The sequence below is a fragment of the Python bivittatus genome, unplaced genomic scaffold, assembly GCF_059951505.1.
Source record: "Python bivittatus isolate LINGU-HERP-01145 unplaced genomic scaffold, Pbiv_v1 ctg000020_np1212, whole genome shotgun sequence".
NCBI classification, from domain to species: domain Eukaryota; kingdom Metazoa; phylum Chordata; class Lepidosauria; order Squamata; family Pythonidae; genus Python; species Python bivittatus.
Window position 1 is genome coordinate 121350357 of NW_028277030.1, and position 22968 is coordinate 121373324.

Here is a 22968-nt window from a genome sequence, read left to right on the forward strand (position 1 = left end):
GTGAAGATGACAGAATTTGCAAAGATGGCAAAATTGATTTGTTGATTAGGGAGAAGTCAGTAAGTACATTAGTGACAACCCTTTATGGACTTTTTGCTGAAAATGGGGGAAAAAAACCTGCTGATTTATGGATTTGATGATTAGAAAGGGTAAAATATGAGAAGGGAATTATGATGTAACCTTAAAAAGGGAATACAGATGACAAATGTATTTGTAACTACTGTAAAGATTGGAAACTGTTTCTTTATACTTTTCTTTTTTTCTTTCTTTTGCCTTTTTTTATCTATTCACTATTTTTCTTTATGCTTTTTCTCTTTCTTAAATTTGTACTGCTTTTATTATTGTGTAAAATTCTTCAGTAAGAATCAATTTTTTAAAAGTGAATCAGGTCCAGTGTGGTGTAGTGGTTAAGGTGTTGGACTAGCACTGGGGAGACCATGATGGAAGCTTGCTGGGGGAATTTGGGCCAATCATTCTCACATCATCCAACTTCGGAGGGTTGTTGTGGAGAAAAACTTGAGAAGGAAATGCTACACTTTGCTGCCTTGAGGAAAAGTGGGATATAATAAATAAAAACTCTTCCTCCTTCTGACATTGTTTCTATTTATACCATTTTTCTATTCTTCTTTTCTTTTCCTTATAATTGTTTCAATATTTATGCAAAGAGAGGTTTGCTTCTAAGACATACCACGCACTCCTTCCTCCTTTTGCAAAAATGGAAGAAAGCACAAGCACGCCCTTTGCAGCAAATCCTAATTTAAACATCTAATTATGATCTGAGTTGACCATTGTTTGCCACATAACTAATCTTCCCTGGTGCATAAAAGGAGAAGTGAGACACAGTCAGGTCTGTTCATCCTGAGAACTGCAAATCTCTCTGATTTAGCCTTGCACAATCTTCATTCCCACCATCCTTCACTCCCCCAGCAAAACACAAACCTGTCTGGGTTCGATACTGGCAGTTGGGACCGGTCCATCCCTGTGAACAAATGCATTGAAACTGGTCACCTGTCTCTGTACACGTTCCTCCATTCTGGCACAGATGATTTGTGCACATACTAATATCTGATTAAAGAAGGAAATCAAATACTTAGAAAATTTGCTTCTTCCACAAGCTGCATTGTGTAAGCATATAAAACGTTGCCAATAGAAAACCTTCACTTGTCCTTGGAAGACACAAGCAAAATCATTTGGTATGAAGGGGTGATGTAGTCCCTCTATTGGCTTTTGTGCATCATCACGTGTACTGCAAGTACTTTTGAACAAATCCACAAAAGGTGAAGGAGTGAGGTGTAGTTTCAGGAACTCGTACTTCTTACCATCTTCAGCAGAGTGAATGTTCCACCAGCCTCTGGCAAGAGTAGGAAGTTATAGCCTTTCTCTTCACTGAGGAACTGGGAAGGGGCAGAGTATCCCTTTAAGCATCTTAGAAGCAAAGAGTGGTACACATTAAATCATTCTGGATCTTGAACTTCAAGGACTTACCGAGGATTCTGTGCTTTAAATGGCAATATTTATTACTTTACCTCAGAATTATCAAGGCCAATTCTGTAACATGGACAAGGGGGAAGCTCCTGGTCATTCTGCTAAGATGAGCCTTTGCTCTCAGCTTATAACCCAAACTCCTGTCCTGCTGGCATCACTCAAAGTGGAAGCTTCAATCTCCCTCTCGACATAGTAACTGGGATCAGGGATCATCTCCACAGTGGTGGTGTTTTTCTAAAGGGCTGAAAGATCCCCGGAACCACAACACATCTGCAGATGTGATCCCTCGTGCTCTTCTGTAATTGCAGAGAAGAGATGGGGACCGAAAAGCCTGCATTTAGTTCTTGAAGGCACCATCTTACAAGAAAGAGCAGAGTCCCACAGAATTCCTTTCTGTGAAAGAACAGGCCAGATGGCTGCTCAGTTCCTATTGATCCAAGGCCCCCTTTCACCTCTCCTGGGCTTGTTATGCATTGAAATAATTAGCGTGGTGTGGAATTTCTTGAGGCCATCAATACCTTCTGGGCTTGCTGTAGCTTTGCATCTGCCAAAAGTCAACTCTCCTGCTATTAATAGAATATTCTAAATAATCAGAGGTCACCAAACCATGAAGTTATTGAATAAGCACTCAAAGGGGTTTAACTCCCCCCTCTGGTTCCACACATACCACTGAAACTTCCACTGAGTTGAAATTCTCATCTGACCCCCTGGGGAAGCAGGTACTGTGGACTGCTTTATAAGAAATGCTCTAAGGTGTTTCAAAGGCAACATTTCTTGCCCACAACCAGCTGCCGACCCCTTTTTGCATAACTCAACAGTCACCATGAAAAAAGATTCTATGTAGACTGTATGGAGCGCTGTCTTCATTCCTCCCTCTCTTCTGAATAGAGGTAAGTGGCTAACACTGTGGGTCGCATCTGTTTAAAGACAACATTTCCATATTTTCAGCCACAATGGAGGGCTGCAAGAAGCCTTCTCACAGTACTCAGGCACAGGTTCAATGGCGCATTAGCATTTTGCACAATGAGATGGGAATTCCTTTAAACAAACAGCCTGGGCTGTGCAAACTGTGTGCAGGGGCCTGAAAAATCTAATCTCACTAAGAAGGGGCGTGTGAAAATTTAAACGAAACAGACCAGAACAAAAAAATAGGCATCAGGCTAATTGCTCCTCCTTCTCCTCCCCCCCGCCCCACTCTTACTGGGCACATGTATGGATGTATATGCAAGTTCATCTCATCCAACCTTAACCTGACACACACTTTAAACTAGGACAGTGCTTGAGACGAAAGGAAGAAAAGACCATGTTTCAAAGGACAGAAGAGGGGCTTGTCTCAAAACACTGCACTGGGGAATGCCTTTCCATCCCAACTCCCGTTTGTGATTCCAGTCCTTCTCCTCCAGTATTGACCGGACTCTCAAAACAGCCTGACAGCATTCTGTGGCAGCTGGAAGTGCTGAGAGAGACCTGTGGACTAACTCTGGATGAGACCTAAGCAGGGCCATTCAATCAGCTAAACTGAAAAGCTGGCTGCATCTGGCTCTTCCGGTCTGAAAACAATTTCAGTTCCCCTGGTCATTCCAAAAAGATATTTAACTTTCAAGAATGGATGCCTATAATTGTTTCCCCCCTTTCCTCCCCCTCGCTTTTTGGTTTTCTTTAGTTTTAGTTTTTGAGGTGGTAGACAGGGCCTGTCTTATTTTACTGATCATGTACAATTAGCACTTGGAAGTCTTTTCACTTGAAAAAAGGGTAAAGCTTGTTTCAGAGAAACAAACAAAGCAAATAAATAAACAACTTCCTTCCCTTCTGGATTTTTTCTAAGGATTTTTGTACTTTTCCCAACTCTCAGAATTCTCCAAATTCTTCCATTTGGTTCAGAGGCGGTATCATTTTAGGTAGAGAAGCAAGAGCTTTCCCAGGCTGTCGGGAAGGGAAAAATGCCAATACAGGTAGTCCCTGGGTTAAGAATGCCTGGTTTACGGACGACCCATAGTTAAGAATGGAGCCTACTGTAGCAAAAGTCGAGTTAAATACACAATGATTCAAGTTAAATACACAATGGTCCAAGTTAATTACACAATGCTACTTATACAGTATTATACAATAACACTGTACCAGCTTACATACAAATTCAACTTAAGGACAGACCTTGGGAATGGAACTCGTTCTTAAACAGGGGACTACCTGTACTAGCAAGGTATCTGTACTATTCTTTCCCACCCAATGGAACATGGGAAGAAAATTACACAATACGGCTCAGGATCCTGTAGCTCCAACACAAAATAGAACTGGACCAAATTTAGTGTGGGAGGAGAAGGTGGCATAAGAAAGATTGAGTCAGAAAGGGGCCAGATCAGGCTGGGGGTTGCAGAGAAAAACATTCCAAGAAAAAAACCCCTCTAGGGGAGACAATTGGGCAGCAGCTCAGAAGGTTGCTGATGATTACAGTCTAAGCCTCGCTCCCTCCTCTTTCCTATTATGCACCTGCAAAAAACCTGGTACTCCTTCCTTTCCTTTTTAAATTGTTTCACATGACTTTGCTAAAACACTTCATTCTTTGCTGTGAAACTTTATCTGATTTTGTGCCCATCTTAAAAGATTTGATAGAAAAACCACCAGATTCCGGGGGTTTCAAAGAACATTTTTAAAACCATTCTAAAGATTCAGTTTTCCTTTTTATACACCTGCATTTTAGTGGCAGTCTGACAGACAGAAACTTAACAAGTTACTTTTTTTTTCTGGCTTGGAGACAAAAGACAGGAAAAAGCTTCAGCTGGGTAATAGCTGTTTGTCAGACTGCTGTTAAAAGCTAAGGAGCAAGGACAGAAAGAAGAAAGCATTTAGAAACCAAAGGTTATAGTAGTTTATTCCCCTTAATTACATTTTATAAACAGAAGACAAGGAACAGTAGGCTTTAAGTATAAATATACATTAAATTAGTGAGAAATTACTGATCAGTTCAGGAGTTTCATAATTGGGGCTCTAGAGTTTATGCAATGCTAATTTATTTAAATAAGTGGTATCCCAACATGTAATTAGCAATGCACTTATGCCTGGTATTAAGTTGGACTGGCAAAAGCAACTATAGCAGTTACAATATCCTTATTCTGCAAGTTCAGAACAAAAGGATTTACTGTCTTTTTTCATTCATAATTACTTGCCCTTTTCAAGCCATGCTTTGGGATGAAGCAGATTGTGTTCAAGCCAAACACCTGCATAAATCACACTTTCTCATGTCTGAATTACACAAGTTAGGGTGAAATATTATACGGATGTTCTCCTAGCTGATGGGCTGTAGGATTTGGCAAAAAAAAAAAAAAAATGCTGGTTGAAGCTGAACAGTGTTGCCAGCAGGAAAGATAAACTAGTAGAATTACCCAGGGGAACGTATGGAATAGCTCATGCAACATATGTTGTTGGATCAGCCAAAACAGGGTAGAGAGATCAAAGAGAGCCCTGGCCACACAGAAGATTAAAATACATAAACCATAAAAGATAAAGAATAAAGTCAGCTAATACAAGCACCATGCCACCTCCCCAGTTGGACTGGCGTGGATTTTGGTAAAGAGAACTATGATCAGGCAAATTATGCAAAAAGCACCTTTCGCACATAAGCAGGAAACACAAAAAACAGAGCAGACTGATCAGATTTCTTCTGGGGCATCTGTGAGGAGAGTTTAAAAAATCAAGATGGCGGGCATGCAGTTGAAGACACACCTCTTTTATGTACATCACACATGGCATACTGAAGGGGCAAGGCTTTGATCCCATAGTCACAGACATCATCTTGACTTTTTCACACACACACACCACCGCAGACATCCCCAATGAAGAACACTCTTTTACTGCTTTAAGAAAGCCTTCCCCAACTTGATTCCCACCAGATGTACTGGCCTTCAATTCTCATACTTCATAGCCAGCCCTGGAGTTCACATCACAACATGTAGAGGAATGCTGCTTTAAGCAGATGTACAAAAGGGGGATACAAGTACCTTAATTGATAAACTGCCTATGTAAAGTCATTTTATTATTTGTTCAGAGAATGTATGTCTGCCCATCTTGAATACATAATCCTGGGCAGCTGATAATATTCCACAAAAATAAAACAAAACCTTGTAACACAAATACAGAGTTAAAAATAACCATAATATAATAGTGGAGGCACCATCACAAGCTCACAAACCAGCTGCACATATATTGGGTTCAACTAATACCTTGATCCAGCAGCTGGGGAAGAGCCAGGTCTTCACAGCCTTCCAGAAGGCTAAGAGGGTTGGGGCCTTCCAGATCTCTTTTAAGTACATGCTAATACACACACTTTAAGGAACTGGGGAATAGAGCTCCAAATTCCTTAGCTCCTCCTTCAGGATCATCACAAATGCTAAAGTCAAGATAAATTCCACATTTTTGACAATGTCTTTCCCATCCCCAATTTCTCTCTGAAATTGCTGCTTGCATTTTCATGATGCTTCCAATGATGCCAATGAGCTATTCCTTGCTTTGAAATTAAAATAGCAGCTTCAGTAAGCTGCTCTTTTCCCCCTCTAGAACTCAACTCTCCTGCTCCCACTAGCACTAAAGCTGCAGAGTTAATTTCCCCCCACCCCCTGCCAGGCTACTATTAACATAAGATGAATGTGTACAGCGTTGCATCAATTGCTTCTACACAGCTCAGATCTTATCTAGATTGACCTTAACTTAGCATATTCTTCTAGGACAACTTTTTATATAGGCATGACTGTTTTGATGGCATTCTTCTAGCTGTATATGTGCAGATTTGTTTTGACAAATAGATGGGAGGTTTCTGTACCCAGGCCAATGAATAACAAGGCAGTACCTTTGCAGTGCGGAACTTCTCCAGTCCAGCTGCCATTTGGCTGGCACACTCGAGAACTGGAACCAACAAGCTGAAATCCAGGATCACAGGTAAAATGGACTTCATGATCCATCAAATTCTTGGTGCCAAATCTTTTGCCATTCACTGGGGCTTCTAATGTAGGACAGAACACTGCATGCACAGTTTGGCAGAAGACAGATGGTTAGTAGGTCCCAGAAGGAATAAGACAAACATTCATAGATCTCTTCTAACCACATGAGTTACTGTGTGTACATGAGACTTCCTAATCTCAAAATGAAACTCAAGCATCACCTTTCTCACAAGTCATACCAGCATATACAATATATATATATATATACTGTATATATATCTTTCCTAACCTTAAATTCATTTACTGTAAATTGATGATTTTATGGATGCTCAAATTGTCCATATCATTAAAACTTTGCATAATTCAGTTATGAACCAATTAAACTGTGCATCTTCTAGAAGGATTGAACTTCTACTCATAATTTCCAAACATCATGGATAACTGGCAATAATTCAATTATTTGGTGAATTAGAGATATTAATAAAAACAACAAGATATTTGAATAGAATCTATTGGGAAAGCTTGCATTTGTCTTTGTGTGGCATAAAAGGCTTGATAAAGAGTTTTTTGGGGAGAGAGCATTCCGTTTTTTTCAATTACATTAAGCCTATTTCAGAGCTTCAGTGCAGTTTTCATATGTTTCCACAAAAGATAGAATTTGCATCCCTAACTTGTTCTAAGGAGGCTCCTGGGGCTGTATGAGACCATGGAGCTGCAAAATGTGCATCCTTATTGTAGAGGCTACTTGAAAAGCCAAAAACGTCTATTTCTTGGCTCGGTGAGTTGAGAGAAATACCTACTGTTTATTCCAGAGCTTCCCAGAGTTTTTAAAATCAGTGGAAGCAACATCTGCAGGTAGGGTCAAACAAGGCAGAATCTGTACAACTGTTTTTCAATCATTGTGGTCACTGATGATTTAAAAAGGAATTTGGGGAGCCACATGCAGTTCTAGGGCTTCAGGTTGCCATTCCTGCTTAACAGGTTTTGCTAACCTTCACCTTCAATTCTTCCAATTTTTCTTATCAATGATTTCTGATTCTGCCTATAGATGTAGACTTTTTATGCACAAGTATGATGAAATATGGGACCCACTTACAGTAGGTTAAAAATATGGGAGTCATATAAATCTATTAGACATATATATGTACTTGAATAATATTTGCATTAGATAAGCATATATAGAATTGTAATTGTTTATTGTTATGACATATTAACACTTTTTTCCTCTTTGTTGTATTTCTTTCACTTTTTTGTTAAAGTACTTTTTATGTTTCTTCCCTCTTTTTGTAATTAAAAAATTTAAAAAATAAATTTAAAAAAGCAAATGATTTCTGGTTCTGATGTTTCAGGATCCCTATATTATGCATGAGTTTGCATGATATATTCAGCTCTGAAATAAAGAGTCACATTTTAGTGTAGTGTGTTGCATGAACCCAGGCCATGAGATTCGTCTGTAGTGGTTCAGTGTTTTGCAAACTTATAACATTGGATTAATTCAATAAATGAGCCTTCCCTGCCCTGAGTGGCCTCCCATTATGTTGCCTTCCTGAATGATTGTGTAGTCCGGGGAATATTGGAAGCTGACATCACATATCTGTAGGCTGTCCAGATTGGAGAAGTCTGGAATAAATCATGGTTCAGTTAACTAGGAGTGAACATTGTGTGTGGATAGAGATAAGAGGTTTTCTCATACCTTGGAACATTTCTGCTGCTTTAAAGGCTCCATCAAGGGTTCAGCCAAAAGTCCCACCCCTGATAGTGGTCAGAGGTATCTGGCACTCTTGCCTGCCCTACACTGAAGGATAAAAGTGCTTGCTTAAAAGGGATGGTTGTCTGGTGGGTGGCTACTAGCTCTTGTTACACTGTATTTGTTTGGGGGAAGCTGGTTGGCTAGTTTTTTGGGTGAAAACCATTTTAGTTGTGGGACTCGGCCACTGAAAAGGATCATCTTGCAGGCTCTGGGAGGGGTTCCAATGGTCTGCTGCTTGCACAGGAATGGGGTTGTGGTGGTGGTGGTGGTGGTGGGTGCCTGTTTTTCCCTTACTCAGTGTATATAGTACAAAGAAACAGACACCGCAGCAACACACCCCATTCTGTTCTCAGAAGAATGTGGCTTTGTATAATCTCATATGACTGAGAAATGCCTTTCAAGAATGTTCTGAGATGGCTCAGGACAGATCAATATTGCTGAGGAAGCAAAACGGTCTTCTCTTCCTATTGCTACCTATCTCTACGGATGAGCAAAACTTACAGTAAAGCGGGAGGGTGGTGTCACTTGGCAAGAGTGAAGGGATTATAAGCTTTGCCCTACCACAAATTCTTTTTGATTAATTGCTTATATCCCTTCTTTCCCCTGAAATCTGTTTCCATACATGTGGAGATCTCACATAGAAGGCTCTGATAGCAAGTCCAAAGTGGTCATAGAGCAGCATTGTCCAGTCTGATGCCTTTTGAACAAGTTAAACTACAGTTCCCACCCAGCACAGCCAGTGAGAAGGCTGCACTAGAGGAGTGGGCACTGTCTTCTGCACTATCATTGCAAATACTGGAAAGCTGCAATTGCATCCCACACTAGTCCAGAATTAACCTGTCTTGATTTGTGCAACCTGCTGAACCATAAACAAACCCCACTATCTGAGTTTGCACAACACACTGACCCGCACGTTAGCTAATTATGTTTTTGTGTTGTGTGTAGCCAGACAAAGTATGAGATGGCTGCTGCTAGGAAAGCATGAGTCATGGATGTAGGGTGCCAAGAGGGTCCTTCCTCATTCTATAATTTCATTTTGGTCCATGATTTCAGCCTGCACAATGTTGTCCAGATGTAGACTATTCCTGTCCCACCCTCTGAAGTTCTATATTCTTTTTACCAGTTTGCGGGTCTGGGGTGGCTTTAGTCACTGTGTTCTGCAGAGTTGTGAGCCGGTGTTTCATGACACGTAGCCCCTCAATAAACCGTGTTTCCTGCCCTTTGAGAAACTGCTGCATTTGGCGGATGGTGGCGAGGAGCTGCTGCTTCGTCATGCAGTTCTATGGAAAAGGTAGAAAAACAGGAGCCGACTGGCGCATTTAAACATGTCACATTTGCAAACTATGGCATTCTATGCATATTGAAAATAATTTATTCCAATGTTTTCTCCAAATTATTTATATCCTTCATTTCCTTAAAGGGACAAAAATAGCCTTTTCATCTCTTGTCAAGCAGGACAAGTTGTGACTTGCCCAGTGCTACCCTAGGAAAACCATAGGTGAGCAATGATATCAACCTGAAAAAGTAATATGATGCATTTTTTTAATGAACGCGCACAGAACAGTTAGTGTACTCGCCAACCTGTAAGATATTCATTGTGTCAAATGAATATGCATAATGCCACTGTACACCTGAATGTATTATAATATTGTTTCTTTATCAGTATTATAGAATAGTTTGGCTCTACCTAATATTAGATTGTAATTTGGTGTTTTATATGATTTTATTAAAAGTTTTAAAAACAAAGGTAAAAACTAATACAAACTAATATAAAGTAAGGAAGAAAAAAGAAAAAGAAAGAAATCAAGAAGAAAGCTAAAAGTGCAAGAAAGAAAGATAAAGTAAAAGAAAAATAGAAAAGAAAGAAAAAAGATACAAAGATGTGGCTTCCAATCTTCTTTAGAGCAGTTATAAGTACTGTTATAAATTTACCTTTTCTCTAAAGTTAAATCATGACTTTTTTCTTTCTATAATCTATCCTGTCTAATCATCAAAGCCATAAATTATAAGTTCTTTTTTTTTTTGTTTTACACAAAAATCCAGAAGGGGTTTCCAGTCAGCAATAAGTGTAGATATTTTCTTTTCTCTAATCAAAGAAGTTAATGTGGCCATCTCAGCAAGTTCCATCATCTTCACCAACCATTCCTCCATTGTAGGTACTGCCAAATCCTTCCATCTTCATGCATACAATAATCTCACTGTGTTATCATATACAAAAACAAAGTTTCATGATTTTTTTCCATCTGTTTGTCCATCAGTCCCAAGAGAAAGACTTCTGGTCTCAACTGTATATTAATCTTTAAAATCCTCTGAATCAGTGTATGTATTTGAATCCAGAATTTTCTAGTTTTTTTTACACATCCACCAAACATGATAAAATGTCCCTTTTTGTTGTTCACATTTCCAACATAAATTTGAAGTGCCTTTATACATCTATTTATTTATTTATTTATATGTCAAATTTATATCACTGCCCAACTCCCCTACAAGGATACATTCTAGACAATTTCTCTGATGTCATGTATGAGATTGTAACTTGCTATAGCTGGAACTGCCAAGAACCAATAGGATAGACAAGGTAGAACTGTAATTTCTAAATATAGCAAATAAAGTTTTGTTCGGCTTCTATTCTCATTAACATCCCAGACAGAGGATAATGGATCCTTGGAACCATCTTGTCCTCAAGATGTCTGTCTTGTCCCTAAGGCAGCCTGTCTCAACTTGGTGCTCTCTCCAGCTGTGTTGAGACGACTCCCAGAATGTTCTGCCACAGAACCAGTAAAAATGCAGTGGGAATTCTAGGAGTTGCAATCTACAGTGGAGATCAGGCTGGGGAAGCTGCCATTGTGTTGACTCCTGAAGAAAGGAGTAGGACGGTGTTGTCCAAAGTTGGCCACTTTAAGATGAGTGGACTTCAACTCCCAGAATTCCCCAGCCCCATGGCTGGCTGGGGAATTCTGGGAGTTGAAGTCCACTCATCTTAAAGTGGCCAACTTTGGACAACACTGGAGTAGGACAACCAGGAAGCTGAAGCTTTGGTTGGGCTTTCAGGACAATTCAGGTCAAAATCAGGATCCACTGAATCCTGAGAGCCTCATGAAGAAATAGGAATGGGCTTTATGACTGAGCAGACTTCTGCTTTGGATGTCATAATGATCAGCAGGAAAGTTCAAAGCCCCTTTTGGTGACATTTGAGAAAACTCATCATCAATGGCTGTCCAGCCAATTAAATGCAAGGACACAAGGCCAGGTTCCACTGAACATCTACTATCCCTGCACAGCTTTGGATTTCTGTCCTGGACCAAGATGCTCACTCCTATGTACCTTTGCCCTGAGGTATGTGCACAGAACTAGCAACCAAGAAAGCCCTTTCATGTTAAGATGCTGCATTGTTAACTGTGGCACAGAAGTGTTACATCTGTACCAATAGCCCTGATCACATTTATAACTGTAGTTCTACCCATCCATCTACAGCAGTGTTTTTCAACCTCCACAACTTTAAGATGTGTGGACTTCAGCTCCCAGAATTCCCCAGCCAGCATGGCTGGCTGGGGAATTCTGGGAGTTGAAGTCCACAGATCTTAAAGTTGCTGAGATTGAGAAACACTGATCTACTGTATTGGTGTATATCGATCTATCTCTGCATGTTTGTCAAGTCAACAAATATATTCATGTGTGCACACAACTGCATCCATGCATCCATGAGCCTGTGTAAAGTGATCTAGACAGTAAGATACAGACACAAATGCTATAACACGGACTCATGAATTGCACAGTTTTACCATTACTCAAAGTCAGTGCTAATATTGGGAACTGGAATCAGACATTCTATGTGACTTTTCTTTTTGAAAATTGCAGAATTACATTTAAGCCAGGGTTAGGAAGTGGGTAGTGAGGTTTTTCCTGTCCAAGATGCTTATTGTGTGTGGTATGCAGCAGAGTGCGAAAAAGGCAAGCCAAGCTGGATACTTTTATAACAACTTTTTGTGGAAGGGTTATGTTTAACTTGAACTGTTGTGATATACTTAAACACAGTAAACTCGGTTGCACTAAGCAGCTTGCTTTTAGCATCCCAGCAAGGTGATTTAAAATCACTAGATATGTGGTAACTTGATTGATTAGTTTATTTAGGCATTAGTGGAGGAAAATTTGAATTTATTTTCTAGTCTAACAAGGGGTTGCAGTTGCACATTGAACAAATAATATTCAAAAAATGCAATTAACTCTGCAACCAGCTGCCCGAGAAGGCCAATTTAGCTGCAAAAGTAATTGTAAACCCAGCATGTATGGAGCTGCGCACATTTCTTCCTATAGGCTAGCATTCATGGAACTAAGATATTCCTTGATAAAATAAAAATTACTGCTTGTATCAATATTATTGATCGAGTTTATGACTCACTCCTTTGGATGTTAGTCTAGCATTGCATATTCTACCAATGCTGCTGTTCTGTGCACTTCTTAAAGGACCTCGCGTTGAATATGGATTTTGATGGGAGAAGAACATCTTCCTGGCTCTTTCATTTCCCCCTGCCCTGTGCCATGCTTTGAGTGGCTAGAGCAAGGCTCCTCTTGTCTGGAAGCATCCTGGCTCCCTCCCTCTTAACCTGAAGTGAGGCTAGCAAATCACTTTCTACATTGGCCTGACTGCCAAAAGAGACAGAGGGCAGGGAAGAGAAAGGCGAGGCAGGTTAAAACCCTTTAAAAGAAAAAGCAGGCACAAGAACTCCCTTCGCGCCTCTCACTGTCCCATGCATGCCCTGCACGAAACAAGTTATCGTAGCAGAAATGCCTGGTGGGAAACGCGTCACCCACGCGAAGTGGGAGCGGGTCGAAGAGAAGGGCCCCGGCGCAGCACTCACCTGGGAAGCCTGAAGCTCCTGACCCGAGGCTAGGCACAAGAAGAGGACGAGGCTGCTGAGGCTGTAGCGCGGTCCAGAAATCATGGCTGTGCGGGGCGAGTATTGCGCTGCCCGGGCAAAGCTGGAGTGAGCGCCTCCTCCGCGCGAGCTGCCGCTTGCCAGCCTGCAGACGCCCGCAGCGGCGGAGGCTGACGAGAGGAGAGCGGCAGCAGGCGCAGGAGCGACAGCTCTGGCGCGCGGCAGCTTTCTCGAGCGAGAAGCGCCCCGCTCCTCGGTTTCCGCCGCTCCTCGGAGACGCCGGCCTTGGCTGCAGAACGGATCCCTCGGGGGGGAGGGAGTTGTTCTCGCTCCCCATCTTCTAAAAGAATACCTGCGGTCGCTGGCTCTTTTGGGCGGGGGGGCGGGGGGAGGCTGGCTTGCTGTAACTGCTGCTCTTCTCCCCAGCAGCACATCCAGGCCAGGGCGAGCGCGCGAATCTCCCGCGCAACCTGCTCGGCATCTAGGAGCACAGTATGCTTCGGAGTTTTGACATTCCTCTCTAGCCAAGGATCCGCTGTAATAATCTGTTGGGGCAAGCCAGGAGACAGAAGGGAGAAGGGTAACGGTGCTGGGCGTTTGTACGTGATTCCAAACGATTAACTCAGTAAAAACGAACAGCCTGGCAAGATAAGTCGTTACTGTACAGTGACTTTGCTCTTGACAGTAACTCTTTCCCGTAGAGCTTTCTGTTATTTCAGCAGAATGGCTCAAAGGAAAAGTTACTGATTCTTTAAAAAAGCAAAACAAAGCGGAAAACAACTGCATACAAGCACGCTTCAGCTGGTGACTTTTGTTTAAGAGGTGTGCGAACCTTTCCAGCCCCAAATGTCTCTCCTCACATAACCTATTTGCCCCAGAAGATGGTGTGAAAGTGTTTGAGATTTGTTTAAATTTTCACTTGCCTATTAACCTTTCTTCCTATTCTCTCTCTCTCTCTCTCTCTGCCTTATCTTCTTCAGAAAGATGTGAGGATAAAATAAGGACAATCCCCTCAAGTGTAAGACACATTGTTATATGACAGAGAGAGAGAGACAGAGAGGGGCAGAGATGCAATGGCTTGGGAGACTGGAATGGGAGAGGACGGCTGAAAACTATCCTTCTGCTCATGATTTTTAAAGGACTTGTTCAGCACTTTGAACTGCACATATACGTGGATCTGCAATTGGTAAAACCACAAAAGAGAAGTTACATGCTGGAAGAAATTGGCTGGAAGAAACGGAGAATATACTACTGTAGGAGACAACTGAACGAAAAGCAGATCCAAATACAATTTGTGCAGAATGCAGTAAAGCAGTGCAGGCTAGCAAGAAAAAAAGACGGCTTCTGTTTGGAGTTCATGCCCCACTGTCAACCCTTCAGGGTGGACCAGATTAGGATGCCAGAGTTGTGAATGCTAATACGTCTTTATTATAAGGTTGCAGTAACAGAATCTTGCAAGTCTGAATGTGCTTCCCCCCTCCCTTCCTTTACCATATCTTCATGAGAACTAGGGAGGATCATGTCTGAGACACTTTCTGAAATTACATTTTTGCCCTGGACTCAAATTTCTTTTATCTGGCCTTTGCCTTGGTTGTGGATCTTCCTCCTGTTTCTCAAGGTAATTCCTACTTCCCATTATGTCCACAGACCTATTTCCAGAAATCACTATTCCACTTCCACACATGCCCACAACCAGCCAGCCAGCATTCCAAGGGTGTACACAGGAGGTTGGTCAAAAAAGTCAAGATGGCCACCACAACTATGTGATTGAAGCCCCATCCCTTTTCAATGTGCATCACAGGGCAGGGCTTTGATCACATGGTTGTGGTAACCATCTTGACATTTTTTATTTCCTGTTCCCCCCCCCCCCACAGACACACACATCCCTGCAGCATTTTGTGGTTCCTGGACATGCTCAGTGCTATGCTGTTTTGTGGGGTCCCATTCCTTGCCTCCTCAAGTTTTAGTTTCTTTGTCAAAGTAATGTTCTGCAGTTTTGTGAGGTCCCATAAGTCTGCTGATATCACATCTGAAAGGCAACAGGTCTCTTCTCCACCCCCCACCCCCAGGTATAAAAGAAATGAATGGGTAGAAATTAAAACTAGGTTGATTGGTGGCTGAGTCCAAGAATGTTGCAGGTGTCTGCTAGAAAGGAAAACAAAGGAAACTGGAAGGAGGAAAAAATTGCCCTTAACAATCCCCTCAAGTTGAAAAAACTTCATGCTGGCCCTGATTTTACAGTGATACAATAATAAATTGTTCAGGTTCATATTCAATCCTGAGCATTTTATTGCTATATTCCACAATGGTGGAATGTTTATGGAGAGCTGAAAAGACCCCACCCCCCCAGAAGTGCTCTCTGTGATTCTCATACAACATATTTACCTTCTAGTTCAACAAAAGACTAGTCTAGTATTAAAATCAAAACAACATTTAGCTGTGTGGATAATTTGCTTCTGTAAAATAACAGGATTCCCTCAAATAGCAGATCCTACATTCCAGATTTTAAGAGCATACCAGTACTCTCTTATGCAATACAAACAGTACAGATTTATCCTGAACATTAGCACCATCTGCTGTGCAATTACTTTACTCCATGCAAAGAGTTAGTAGAGAAACTAGAGATGCATAACTACAATAGTAAAAACTAATACAAACTAAACTTAGAGAAAGAGAAGAGAATGGAAAAAAAGAATAACAAGTGCAGGTAAAAAGAAAAATAAGAAGAAAAAGAAAAGAAAGAATATAATGAAAAGAAATATATAAAGAAGTGACTTCCAACCTTCATCACAAGTATAAACAAATTTCATGACTCTTCACCCCCTATAAGATTACAAACAGGTATCTCTTCATCCCATATCCCATCCCTTATTTATAAGCAAATCCATAAAACATCAACTTTTCAATCCTAGTATCAGCAAAAAGTCAATGAAGGGTTACCAGAACTTTGCAAAAAAGTGTCCTATTTTAACCCTGATCAAATAAACCAACTTTATATTCCTTCCTTTTACTTCTCAATCTTTAATCTTTACTTCTTAATCTTTAATTCAGTCAAATATTGCCGTAGGATTTGATTTCTCTTCATTTTTTCTTTCTCCTATCACACAGATTTCTTCAAGGCTTTAACAAGTGTCTTTTGTAGATCCAATACGAAAACATTTTGCAGGTCATTCTCTTGGTTTATCATTTGTATTTCCCTTTTAATTTTTAAAACTGTAGCCAGTTTCTTTTGTATATCCAGTAAAACATCCTTTTCCAAATCATTCTCTTTTAGACATAGTCTATCCATAGAAGCAGGCATTATTACTGACAGCATTGATATTGTAGTTACTAATTTCTGGCTCCATTCTTCAATAATCTGCTTTAATATTTCCGACGTTATAATGTTTTGTGTCATTTTGTAAGTCCCAGTATTAACTGACATCAAGAACAGGCTTTTTTCTTCTGCTTAAAATCTTTAGTCCCTTCTAGTGTCCAGTTTCTAAAATCATCACTTATCTTTGTTAGATTAGCCAGGATAGCCAAAATAAATCTGTTTCCCATGAGAAGCTGTTTATTTTTATAGTTAATTCCAAAATCAATATTCCAAATTTATCTGGACCCTTAATCCATTTTAACTTTCTTAGATGAAAGTCTTATTTAGCTTTTTTGCTTTTATTTCACATTCTTTAAGTTCTTAAGCTTATAATTAATTTTTCTTTTGTTCAGAGTAAAGATAAACTCACCCAATGAAGAGTTTTCAAATTTGTTGTTCCGAAGATCTCTAATAGCTTTAAGATGGTTAATAGGCAATTTCTGAAAGTGATAAGAAGTGAAGTTTGTGAACTTAGTGTCCTTTAAAAGGCGCCGCCGTGGTTGCATGGAAGATGGCTGATCCTATCGCCTCCTGGTGCTCAAACCCATAGAAACCTGCTGTCCTGTGGTCTCCTTGTGAGGAGCAGCTGTCTGGAGCACATGTGGGAGATCTCCCTCCTTCCCTTATCCGGAGAGGTAACAAGGAATTGGTCTACTCACCAATTCCTTGGTCTTTGCCATGGTCATCGGCTCTGTTTTTGTGGAGCCATTTTCAGTTCACCACACCTCCCCCAGAAGACCATTTTAATAACTTCTTTGGCATTAACATCACTGTCAAAGCCTAGCACTGCATTGTGAATATCCTGTCCTAGGACTAGCTGTTGGAAAAAGGCCTTATTAAATAGTACATTTTTAGGGAAGAAGGAATAGATGTGCGTATTATGAAACTGATAGCTCCTAGCCCAGGGCCTGATTAGTCTATTTGATGTTCTTCCCTTGGTTCACATGACCTTGATGTCATCTTTGGCAGGAGAAATAAAATCAGCAGAAATGCCTCACAACTTTTTTGTAAATGTCTGAATGGAGATCAAGAGAAATTAAGAGAGTCAGTTTGGTGTAGTGATTAAGGCATCAGGCTAGAAACCAGGAGACCATGAATTCTAGTTTTGCCTTAGGCACAAAACCAGCTTTGTGCCTTAGACACAAAACCTTGGGTCAGTCACTGTCTCTCAGCCCTAGGAAGGAGGCAAGGGCAAACCACTTCTGAAAAACCTTGCCAAGAAAACTGCAGGGACTAATCCAGGCAATACCCAGGGGTAAAAAACTGACTCAAAGCCACCAAAAAAATAAAATAAAATTGAAGACTTATCATGAAACTGGGGCTCATGATCTGAAAATCCCCGGGACAGAGAAATTGGCAAAATGATTGGCTGATTTGGTCTTCCCTTCTTGGTGGAAAAATCAGTAAAAACAGTTACTATGGAATGGAGTCTCTCTCCATGCTTTGAATGAAAGGTGAATTCATTTCTATATAAAGCCGCTTGAAGACTCGCTGATTTGAATGTGACATATACGCTTCTTGACGTTAGTCTTCCCCAATCAGTGATAGGAATTGTAATCCAGAGGTGTTCACTTATAACTTGCATCATGCCTACTCAGCCAGACTAAGGTGCCAAGTTGAGAATGGCTGGTATACCTCACTATTAGAAAATATTATGGTTTAATTTTAACTGAGAAGAAAAGATGAGAAGTGTTGCACTACTCCTGAGCCAACCAGGATGGTGCAGAATGTTGAATTCTCTGCTAGATGGGTGGGCCAGATATTTAGGAAAAGTTCCAAAATAGAATAGGGAAAGAAAAAATCCACCATTTAGTACTCTCCCAATGTGAGCTCAGATATATTTTTATAGGAAAATATGTTTCTTGTCTCTTTTGTGTAGTAGGTACAGAGGGCCAAGCTAGTTACAGTATGAATAAACACATCTTTTAAAAAATCTGCACTGTGTAGAGATTCAGAAATGGGTGGCAGCACAAATAGAAGAGATTTAACCACCCCCACCCCCAAACTGTTCTCTCAGTCTCCCCGCCCCACCCACAATCAGGAAATTCTCTTCTCTCAAATGACCACTAAGCCTTCTTTGCTATGGGGATGCAAGAAAGGCCACACAGCAGTTCTGGGAGGAGTTTTCAGCAGGAAATTGTGTGTGTGTGTGTTGTGTATTGTATATGGTGCAGAGAAAAGAGAATAGGCATTTTTTTAATGAAAGAAATAAATTGTCATAAATTATGTATGTATGTATGTATATATGTGTGTATACACACACACACACATATATAAAACACAATATCTACTGTAACACAGAGACAAGTTGTGAAGGAGGTAGAAAATAAATAATAAATATCTGTTGACTAAGCATCCATTAAAGAACCTGCTATAGGAAAGAGACCAAAAAAATTAAACTTGTGTTCAGAATAAATAAAACAGAACATCATCATATTTGTTTATTAAAATATAATTTCTATAACGATACCAAACGTTTCTTCTAAAGTCATCTGCTGTTCAAGGCTTGGAAAGCATGCTACACAGGAGTGGCTCTCCACGATGAAAATGTCCAATGGCTACCTAGAGCACTTCTGGCCAAGAAGAGTCTCTGATCTGCAGTTCATAAGAGAATGCTAGTTCTTCTTTCACAGCAGAATTTCAGAGTCCTCCAAAGAATCGTCTGCATAGAGTAGTTCATTAGCCAACGTGCCTCCTACAGGAAGTGTGCTGGCTTGAGACCACTGCATCCCATTCTGCAAGTGAGTGTGCTGAAGCAATGGCATATCTTCCTCCTCTGCTCTTGCCAGACTGGCTAGGTGCTCTTCACTAACTCCACTTAATATGTATCTATCCCCCATTTCATTGCTCTCATGGATATCCACAGTGACTACTGTAGGCTCTGGTCTCTGGGAACAAGATTCTATGATATCATTTGGATCAAGGACCGTGTCTATTTGGGGAAATTCATCATCTTCTATCAGCCCTTCTGCATTCTCCTCCAGCAAGTTGGTGTTAATATAAATCACACTGTCTGGTTCACTCAGAGCAGGTAAGCTTTCCAATAGTTTCTCCAGGTGAAGCTTAAGTTCTGAGAAGGTAGGTCGATCCACAGGATCTGCCCTCCAACAGGAGCACATGATTTCATACCTGAAATAAGGAGAAATATGCCGTGATGAAGGAAGTTAGACAATTAATAAAGGAAGAGAAAGGCGGACACTCATTTGTGAATGTCCCATTAAAAGTTGGGTTGATTCTGTGTTTGGATACCTGGGATGTTAGAAGCAGCTACCAAAAGATGACAAAGTTAATCCTGTGAGGACAGGTAAAGTATATTGCAATTGAATGGATAATAGTATAGTTTTTTAAAATCCATTTCTAATTAAACATGCCAATAATGACAAACATGGATTATTTTGAATCATAGCTTCTTAGCCTAGTTTTAAAAATACTAATCAGTTCAGCATATTGCAATGAGCTATATGTAAGGCTGCCTTTAAAAACAATCTGGAAATATGGTTAATCCAAAACACAGCAGCTAGATTATTAATAGGGACTGGGTGCTACAACTGCTTTGTTATCTACATAAGCAGTCAGTGTTTAGGTCCAATTGAAAGCTAATCTTTAAATGATTTGGGGCATCTCTTTCCATATCTGTCTGTTAGAACTTATAGTCATAATCCAGGTGTCACTGCCAGATGAGATGAAGCAGGCAGCTACGGGAAGAAGAGTTTGACATCTCATTTATGGAATGCTGTCTCTAGAGGTGTGGTGCAAGTGTGGCGGGACTTGGGGTGGCTGCTGCTGGGTGGGGGAGGCTGCGCAAGTGGCTGGGGAGGGTATGCGGGTGGCCGGGGTGTGTGTGGCATGATCCCAGCAAGGCTCGGGGATGGTGGACAAGAGTGCACGGGTGGCAGGACAGGCACAGTGCAAGCACGAGGCTCAGGGAGGGTGTGCGAGTATGCATGAGCGGCAGGGGAGGGTGTACAGGTGGCCAGCAAGGTGTGACGTGAGCACAGAGGGGCTGGAGGAGGGTGTGTGAGTGGGGGAGGCTTGCCCAAGCAACTTGTGACCTCCCCTTCTGGCTTCCCAATTGACCTTGTCTGTGGGAAGCCAGCAGGGAAGTTTGCAAATCACAATCATGTGACCATGGGACATTGCAACCGTTGTATGTGCGAGCCGGTTGCCAAGTGCCCAGATTGCGATCGTGAGGACCAGTTGTAATTGCTACTCGTTCAATACTATCATAACTTTGAACAGTTGCTGAACTAGTGGTCGTAAACTGTGGACTACCTCTATTACCGTTTATTACCATCATATTTACTATCCAAGGCAGTTGCTTAAATGACAGCTACCTGTATCTGTATGCTGTTTCTTACTTATGACAGTTAAACTACTATTTTTCATAACCAATGCTTTTTCCCCCTCTGGATTTCCCAGGAGTGGGGTGGGAATGAGACACAGCACTGTGTTTGTTTAAAGTGAATTGCAAAAAAATGCTGGAGAAAGTCCAGTCAGAAATCTTTCAGGGAGACCAGTTTCTCAAACCCAGGACAACCTCTCCTTTAACACAGTGGCTACATTAAGAAATTTTTGGTTGGCTGGTTGGTTTTATCATAAAGCAATAGTTCATAGCTTAAAGGCATAAGGAAAAAAAAAACATCCTATTTAAAGCAAAGAAAACCCACTAGAGCTCTTAGCTTCCAGATTTCCAAGCTGCAAATACAACCACTGCCATAAGCAAGCCATGTATTCAATTGCTACGATGTTACTTCGTTATTATCACAGTTATAACATACTTACAAATCAGATAAACAGTCCTCTGGCTGCTTTAGCCTCTGCCCATGAAGTAAGTAATCATAGATTTCGTGGTTCTGCACTCCTGGGTATGGAGTCATTCCTCGGGTTGCTATCTCCCACATTGTAACACCAAAAGCCCACTACAAGAAAAGAAAACAGAGGAAAAACTTACTTAAACAGCATTTCAGAAGAACTTAATTTACTGATAATGATAATTTCCTATGTATGCTTTTTTTGGGAATAAGTCACACTGAGCATAGTGAGATTTTACATCCATTAAAAGGAACTGTGCTGCCTGTTCTCATACATTGCTGAAAATCTCATTTGTGATACTGTGTTCCCAGTAACTTCACATTATTGCAAATTACATCTTTTTACTACATAAAAAAGAGCTAATAGTAAATATTGAAACTGGCAAAGATATGTACTTTCCAGTTCCAGTATGTTTTAAGACTGCAATTTTAACTCATAATTCTTTGATGAAAAGCACGCTTTCGTGGTAGAGGTAGAATGTTAGTGTGCATAACCCTTCCAATTTAATCTCTGGCATCTCAAACTGAAAGCTCTTCAAGTAGTGAGGCTTAGAAGTAGAGGACCACTGCTAGCTGGAATTGACTGTACTTTGTTGAAAAAGGAAGGATGGACCAATTGTTTGAATTACAAATAGTTTCTTCTCACAGATGTCTAGGCTCCAATGCACAAAGAGAGTTTCCCACTTTTCAAAGGTTTCCATAGAAATAATTTTACATGTGGCAGGATTGTTTTTTAATCTAACTTCACGGGTCACTTGCACCTGCAGAAGCATCACAGAAAAGGACAATTCCTGGCTCTAGAATTTGTTTAACATCAGGATAAATAGTCTCCCACTCAGCAGAGGGAGCTGCAGCATTGGCCTTATTTGACTAATAAGCTCAGGGGTAGGATCCCCAATTTTTCTGTAATCACGTCTTTTACTAACAGCTTGATACATTGATACTGTATTATCAAACGATCATTTTTATCACTATGCTTTACCACACTTTTTTTTAAAAAAAATCAAGCTACTATGAATGATTCAAAGTAAACCAGTCTGAGTTTTTTTCCCTTTAACATTTTGTAACCCTGGTTAGAAAACGGAAGGGGGATTCAGAGCAGCAAAGTATTTTGTAAAATCTGCAGAAATAAAATTCACTGTGAATGCCTTTGTGTTCTCTTTGACTAATTTATGCACTATTAAAACCAACAGGTTAAATATAAATATCATAGGAATAAGCCTTTTATTCTCAACCCAGCTTACTCTGTATAGATACTGCTGTGTGAAAAACAGGGGCATGGGTATATGGTATGTTTCATATATTATAATAAGAATTCAGTCAATCCAAATTGACTATCCTTCTTCCTGGAACCAGATTTATCTGTTAAACTGGAACACCATCTCCTCATTTACTTACCACATCACTTTTTGTTGTGTAGACTCGATCAGCAAGACTTTCTATCGCAATCCACTTAACAGGCATCTTTGCAATACGCCCTTGCCGGTAATAATCTCCACTGTAAATTTTCTTGGATAAGCCAAAGTCTGCTACGCACACAGTCATGTCATCCCGCAACCTGTCCATTGATTTATGCCACAAAGTGAATATGGATATATATTAAAAGAGAGAGGCTTCTCAGAGATGTAGCATTACTTTATGCATGTGCTTTGGGAAAGAGATGATCTGAATCAAAATGGTTTTTCTACATAGACTCCTCCTGGATAAGATCTATCTAGGTGGTTGCCAAGAGTCGATATTGACTTGATGACACATAATC

At 40.6% G+C, this 22968-nt stretch overlaps 2 protein-coding genes across 4 annotated transcripts in view; both read right to left on the minus strand.

The window, feature by feature from the left end:
* FBLN7 (fibulin 7) overlaps positions 1-13378 on the minus strand; it is a 31505-nt gene extending 18127 nt beyond the window's left edge. The window contains exons 1-4 of one of the 2 annotated variants that reach the window (XM_007426622.3): positions 13026-13378; positions 9287-9446; positions 6326-6496; positions 940-1065 (exon numbers count right to left, since the gene is read on the minus strand). In XM_007426622.3, coding sequence (XP_007426684.1) covers positions 940-1065; positions 6326-6496; positions 9287-9446; positions 13026-13109 — 541 coding nt within the window. In that variant the 5' untranslated portion in view covers positions 13110-13378. The remainder of the gene's footprint in view (positions 1-939; positions 1066-6325; positions 6497-9286; positions 9447-13025) is intronic. The other variant, XM_007426623.3, reaches the window with a different exon arrangement.
* A 5448-nt stretch (positions 13379-18826) lies between these two features.
* MERTK (MER proto-oncogene, tyrosine kinase) overlaps positions 18827-22968 on the minus strand; it is a 68058-nt gene continuing 63916 nt past the window's right edge. For both annotated transcript variants that reach the window (XM_088148422.1, XM_088148419.1), the window contains exons 17-19: positions 22608-22767; positions 21181-21317; positions 18827-19527 (exon numbers count right to left, since the gene is read on the minus strand). In XM_088148422.1, the coding sequence (XP_088004548.1) occupies positions 19026-19527; positions 21181-21317; positions 22608-22767 (799 nt within the window). In that variant the 3' untranslated portion in view covers positions 18827-19025. The remainder of the gene's footprint in view (positions 19528-21180; positions 21318-22607; positions 22768-22968) is intronic.